The sequence below is a fragment of the Vigna unguiculata genome, chromosome 8 (genome assembly GCF_004118075.2).
Source record: "Vigna unguiculata cultivar IT97K-499-35 chromosome 8, ASM411807v1, whole genome shotgun sequence".
Taxonomy (NCBI): domain Eukaryota; kingdom Viridiplantae; phylum Streptophyta; class Magnoliopsida; order Fabales; family Fabaceae; genus Vigna; species Vigna unguiculata.
The window spans coordinates 23,887,435-23,894,722 of record NC_040286.1 but is presented as its reverse complement, the minus strand read 5'-3'; the positions used below and the strand labels follow the sequence as shown (position 1 = coordinate 23,894,722).

The 7,288-nt window shown below is 34.1% G+C and overlaps 1 protein-coding gene across 1 annotated transcript; it reads right to left on the bottom strand.

Annotated features, from left to right (window-relative positions):
• Positions 1-5,149: 5,149 nt before the first annotated feature.
• LOC114194502 (ethylene-responsive transcription factor RAP2-4-like) lies at positions 5,150-7,009 on the bottom strand. The gene has a single exon (XM_028084767.1). The coding sequence runs from the start codon at positions 6,493-6,495 to the stop codon at positions 5,494-5,496; it is 1,002 nt and encodes a 333-aa protein (XP_027940568.1). The 5' UTR covers positions 6,496-7,009; the 3' UTR covers positions 5,150-5,493.
• Between the last annotated feature and the right edge of the window lie 279 nt (positions 7,010-7,288).

Genomic DNA, 7,288 nt, shown 5'->3' with positions numbered 1-7,288 from the left:
CTAAGTCATTGTCATACAATAAATGGTAAATAATGTTATAGGAACTAAATAATTCAAGAAACACATATTGTATCCATTGCTCCTTGAATCGGACCAATTAAGCATATTCATCACCCATTAACAACTTTGAACCATTCAAGGAGTTTGACATTGACACTAGCCACCTTCCTAAAAGCAACAATAAAATCATTATTACAAAACCAAAAGACACTGAAATTAAATTCGCAAACCTGAACACGATTTGATCTTAGCCTAAGTCAACATAACAACAATAATATACAAATCCAGGTCTCCCCTCCAATTACTCATAAATTTGAAGTAATAGGAATCCCACAACGTACACCCAATCACAACAGAACTGTAGAAGGAAACCACAATAGTTTATCAATATCAATTGATAAATGAAACCATAATAAAAAAAACACTATACTAAATTATTACTAACCTCAAATCCCTTATATGAAATACAACATTCTTAGATTGGGGATTACATCTCATGTTATCCACACCCTAATAATATCTAAAACCAATAATAACGTGAAAACAAAATCATTAAATATTTACAAGGTAATAAATATTGAGAAAACATATGTTTGATCTAAAAAAACCAACATTATATGTACCTACCATACACCAAATCAATAGAGAAATTTCCATCAACTATATCCTTGATACTTTTGAAGTTATAAATGTTTAGTGGAATACTTGAAATTTGTTGTTCTTTATAGTTGTTGCTCCTATGAACAATAACTTGTAAGAATGGTCACATACCCGAAATTGTCCTTGGTTCTTCAAGATTTTAAAATTATGCATTATATCATTGCATAATTTTCTTCCCAACTTTTCAACCAACTTTTAAAATATGTATGACCCTCAACCAGCTTTTCTTCCCACAAACCTAAATACGTACTGACAAGATTTTAAAATACTATGACCCTCAACCAACTTTTCTTCCCACAAACCTAAATCTTCCTTTTTTTATCATTGCAGGAATCATATCACCCTAAAAAAATAAGGTGAATCATAAAAATCATTCCACATCTAAAATGAAAACAACAACACAACACACTTTGTTTACCTTCTGATCCAAAAGAATCAACTTCATATGACGATTCGTATCCCAGTTATGAACAAACCACAAATCTTTTACTCTAACAGCAAGCTTCAAAGTTTCTTTCTTCTCATTAATATATTTGATCATATCAAATGTCCTCGCCATTTCAAGACAACAAACACAAATTAGACGAAGTAAAAAAATATATAAAACATAGACAATAAAAGTAAACCACAAACAATCAAGTCAAAAACACAAACAAATATTCAAAACATAACACTAAAATACATACCTGGTAAAACTTAGAGAAAGCAAGCACCGAACACCAACGTTTGAACTTCAAAAAACACATACACGAAATAAAATACATAAACACAATAGCAAAACTATAAAACAAACCAAAAACTCAGACATCAAAACAAAGCGAAGAAATGTCATACTTGATCAAATTGAGGAAACGAAAACCTAGACGAATAAAACGATAACGTAGACGAAGTAAAAACGAAAGTAAAACATATTCAATACACAATAAAAGTAAACAACAAACAAAGAACTGAAGAATACAAACACAAAATCTAAAATGATCTCAGAGCAACTGAGGTACAAGATCGAACCAAAAACTCATACACACAAACAAAGAAAAGAAAAATGATCTTAGAGCAACTGAGATACAGGATCGAACCAAAAACTCAGACACACAAATGAAGAAAATAAATGTCATACCTAAGGAAACTAGAGAAAAGAAGAAGCAAGAACCATATGCAGACGACGGAACCACCCAACACTACCCTTAAAAAATCGTCTCAAATTGAGCTCAAATTATTAATGCATGCAACATCAATCAAGTCATGCACAGTACTCCCTCCATCCAACACTCAAACAGGTGGAAAAGAGCAAATTACTTTTATCACCAAGCAATCAAACCAAATTGAGGCTGGAGAAGAGTATTACATGAGTAAAATACTCAGGATTTTAGTTTAGATCACGGGTGATGTGTTTAAAAGAAGGTAAAGTTATGAAAAAAACCTGTAAAATGGACTGGTGTCAATGAATTAAGTTATGATATTTGGGTAATATTTAGAGGTGTTTGTTTTTGTGTAGTGTCTTTTGAGAACTTAAAAAACTTGAACATTTTTCGATATAGGATGTTTACTAAACTTTCATGAAGATTTTCATAAGGACAATGTTGGCCATTTCAATGTGTTTCTTTAAGAGCTCAAACAATAAAGTAGTCTCACTAGCATGGTTCCCTGTGTTTTTTTTCAATTTATTGACATTCATTAATGTTTCAAGGTAAAAATACCATGCGATCTTTTGAAAAATCTTACTCAGTCTCATATTGCATTTCAAATGTTCTAACAAGAGTCAATATTACCTTCGTAAAATCGTAATGTTCTCTAATTCTTCCTTAACTAAGATTTGTCATCAGTTAGTACTTGAACCAATGAGTATATTTGCGTCTGAAGATGGTGCAATACTGAAGTCATATAAGAAATAAACGAGATAATAAATATATAATAATTAGTCATGTATATTTTAAAAATATTACCAAATTATACTATTTTAATAATTTTTTACTTATTATGTAAGTACGTGATTAGTTGATTTATTGTTTAGGTATTCTCATAATTTTGTCTATACAACTTATTGTAAACAAACTAACAATAAGACATAATTACTTCTTATTGACTCTAAGCTAAGTATAATGAACTAATAATCAATTAATCGTATGTGTCCAATTTTATGCAACAAAGGGAAATAAGAAAAGAGAAAGAGACATGAGATGAGAGAAATTGGTTAGATGAGATAAAAAGAAAAGAAATAAAATTATAATAGAAAATGGTCTAACAGATATTGGGTAAAACTCCTCATATCTACATAAATAAGTTCATTAACTCTACATTTACATTTCATAGTGGACCGTAACTTTGAAAGAAAATTTATTTGGTCAGCCAGTTGGAGGATAAAAGTCTTAAATATTTTATAAGAACTTAAAATTATAAGCATATTTTTGTGAAATATGAATAAATTTCATTGAACACATTAGCAATACAAATGTTTTTTTTTTTGCACTCACTTAATATTGTTACTGTATAGGGTGAGATCGTTGGTTTTAAAATAATTCCTCTAAAAAAATATTTTTTGAGATATATGTAGTTGTTATAATTGTAAAGAAATTGTTATTGAGCTATATATAGCTTTATCTTGTGCCAAATTTCTCTCCTCTATTATATAGAAATGCTTGCACCTCCTTTCTAATTTTTGAGAAGTTTAAATTCTCAAGGCACTTCAATTTTTCAATAACTTCCAAAATCACACTCAGTTCTTTTCTCAAATGATGAATTCTTTTACCTAATTTGGCTTCAACCTCATTTAGTATTAGTTGTTGTCCCTACTCAAGTTGATAGTCTTGTCATCATCAATATTAGCCTCAAATAAAAATTGATGGTTAAGGACTGTTTCAAGCCTTTCCAGCTAAGTAGAAATGTTCTTTTCAGAGTGACAATTTTTTGTGTAATTAGAGAGTGTAGTATATAGAATTTGTTTATTTGATAGGAACGACTAATTTCTAATTTTATTATCTTTTTAAATCAAGTGGCTTTATTATTTCTAAGACTTTCATTCTCTATTTAGATAGAAAAATGAGGAATTGTTCTAACTTTAGTGTATTGGAATCATTGGTAACTTAAATTTTAGCTTATTCGAAAACATTATTATTTCTCAATAGACCAAGTTAATTTTACACTTATCAAGTTCAAATAACTTTTCTATTACCTATAAATTAAATTACTTTTGTTGAACTAATCTAAATGTGAATAATCAATATTAATATAATAATATTCTACATTAGTTATAAAAAATTATAAAATCTATATATACATAACATTGTAATTAACATTAAGTAAAAGATGTTAAAATAAAGTATCTATCTTTGTCTAAAAGAGAAAAATTCAAATCGAATCGGGTCTCATGTAATCTTTTACCACACCAACGAATGGTATAAAAATCTCTTACAACATCAAGAAAATAAATATTAGCATCACATTCTTATTAAACAATGAAACCTAGAGTATCAAATAATAAATATATGAAATAGCTCATCTCGATGAGTACATGTGCCAGGGTCTTAGTTTGTCTAGAGAGGATTTAGAAAGTTGAGTATTTCAAGATGTTAGATCAAGTTTTTTTAGAACAATTAATGATACTGATTAACTAAGTTTTAGTTCACGACTTCTCTCTATTATCGGTACATGGTTTTGGTTTGCATCTTAATACAACCTATGAGTAAGCTCTTTCATAATGTTGCTTATAAAAAAAATAAAAGTAATAAAAACTCCTTTTTAAGGTTTAAACATAGGAGAATAATTTAACCGAAAAGACTACCTCGTTAACCTAAGTACCAGATTCAGATATCCTACTGACACTCCCATAGTAGCTAGCAAGAAAGATACTTCATAATATTATAATGTTGGTGGAACAATAAGACAATTTCTTTATAAAAAGAAATAGAAATTGTTAGCACACTTTCATTTTGGTTGCGTTGTGGGGGGAAATGTGATGTGGTTCATGTGAAAGGCGTTTTGTTTTGTATCGATTTGTGAAGAAAAGGACAAAGTTTTTGATAATAGAGAGGTTGTGTCTCCGTTCCTAACCAAGGTTCACTGAATGGAATAACTGGAACAGATTCCATGCTCTGCTTTGGGTTTAGTTCAATTTCCACCTTCCAACACAACTTCAAAACGTAGAATTAGTGAAAAGCAAAAAAATATTTGTTCACATTCTGTGATTTACTTGGTGAAAAAGTTAATTATTACAACCTCAAAGCATCACTGTTTCACCAAAACCAACCTAAATGAGAATTTCTACTTCAAAGGCTTCTGATTTTGAACCTAAAATCTGCGTTACAATTCCGACACACTCACATGGATCATGTTTTGCACCTTTAACAACACAAATCAAAACGGACATTATTCACATACAGAGTACCAGCGTGAGTTAGTGTCTTATTTGAAAGTAATTATGTATCGGTTCTTTTTAATACGTCACTGGATTGATTGAAACCAGAAACAAGGTAGTATAATTATTAAAAATAAATTAAAAAAGAACACATATATAAATTGAGATACAAATAGAATTGAATTACATAGTTGGACGAACACCAAAACATGGACAAAAACCTAAGTCATTCTCCCTGGCCAAGCAAGAAAAAAAACTAGCTGGCCAAGGCAGAGAGATTTACAACATATTGACTTCACAGTCAATGTTCCAATGATAAACCAAAATAAAAAAATAAAATAAAATAAACCCAATTATCCAAATCCTACATATGCAACACTGCAATCTTCAAAAATTCAAATTGCAGCGGAGCCCCTACCACCTACCACTATACTAAATTATTATTATCATAATTACCGACAAAACATTTAAAAAACATGTGTTCAGAGAGAATCCCAATCGATCTCATAAGAAGGAAATTTCTGCAAATTAAAATGTGCAGAAGCATCTTCCCATTGCGGCTCGCTGACATCAAAGGTGAGATCAGAGAGCAGAGAAGAATCCACAGAGCCATCACTTTCAGGAGACTGAACAGGTTCGGCTTCGGCTTCAAGTTCAGGCTCGGCCTTGCAAGCAAGGTTCGGGTTGGCATCCTGGTTCGGATTCCGAGCCTCCTTTGGAGCTGCCTTTGACTTCTTCGATGATGATGACCTGCCACCCTTCTCCGTCTTACCCTGCTTCGGCATTTCGGCCAGGCTCTGACAAATGGCGTCGAGCTTAGCGTCCACGGCGGACTGCAGAGGCTTGTACTCGCCGAGGCAAGAGCCCTTGAGGTTCGGGAAGTTGAGCCTGGCGAAGTCGCCTCGGAGTCTGTACGCGGCTTTGTCGTACGCCAAAGCTGCTTCCTCGGCAGTGTCGAAGGTTCCGAGCCAGAGCCTGGTTCGGTTCTTGGGGAGCCTGATCTCCGCCACCCACTTTCCCCAATGCCTCTGCCTCACCCCGCGGTACAGCTTGGGGGGCTTGGGAGGCCCACCCACATGCTTCATTGCCACGGGCTTGGGGCCCAGGAAGTTGAGGGAGAGGGAGGTCTGGCTCTGAGCCTGCATCTGAGCCTGGATCTGAGAAACCTGAAACGGGCTTAGGTGGTTGAGCCCGAGAACAGAAGCGGGTTGTTGTTCAAAGCCTATTAGGGTTTGGGTTTGGAACAGGTAGGAGGAGGAAGGGTCTGAATAGAAGAAATTAGGGTGTGGAGGGAATGAGAGAGGGGAAGGAGAGTAGGAATATGAAGTAGAAGTGGAAGTTGAAGGTAAAGCTGAATCTGAAGATAAGGAGGGAGTTGAGGAAGGACTTTTCATAAAAGGTTCTAGAACTTCCATCAGCTCACCTCTGAATGGATCCGACTGAACTTGAGGTTGTCCGTTGTAGAAATCCATCGTTGCTGCCATACAAAATTACCAACTACACACGCAAATCTTAGATAAAAATTTCGTTCCAGTACTCCAAATTTGAAAATTCAAAAGCTTGGATGAGGTTTATAATAGACAACCTCTTTAATCCAAAGAAAATTCAGAAGAGAAAAAAAAAAAAAAAAAGAGCTTTGAGGGATCAAAAACAACCCTCGTGGCTGAGAAAAGAAAAGAATGATTTTGAAGTAAAAAACCGAAAGAAAAAACCTGGATCTCGATTCTGAAAACACCTGGCTTTGGAGAAATCCTTTGAAGTTTGATTCTGTGAGAGAATATGGCAAACCCAAAAATCACGCGCTGAAAGACAGATGATTAACAGAAAGGGATTCAGAGAAGCGGGGCGTTACAGAGGGGGAGGGGGGAGAGTAGAGAGAGAGAGAGAGAAAGAGAGAAAGGCGCAGAAATTTTGAAGGAGAAAAGGGAAGTGAGGAAGAAGAAAATGTTTGTTTGGTGAGAATCTCTCGGTCACTCTTGGGTTTGTGGTTGGGAGTGGGTGTGGTTATATAGGAGGAGGCGAAGTTGAATATGAGTGTTGATTCATAAATTAATTGAAAAGCAGTGAGAAGGGTGAATTTTGGCAGCAAGAAAGACAGCTAAGTATGATTAACGTGGGAGCCAATGAATGAAAGACACGCGCCGATGGTTGTCTGCACAAGACACGTGGCCACGCCATGCTTCAGGTGTGGCTGTCTTTAACGTTCCTGCGAAGCCAGTTTGACCGTGTCTTTGCGCGTTCACACCTCACTCTTCATTCAATTCCAAGCATCATTTT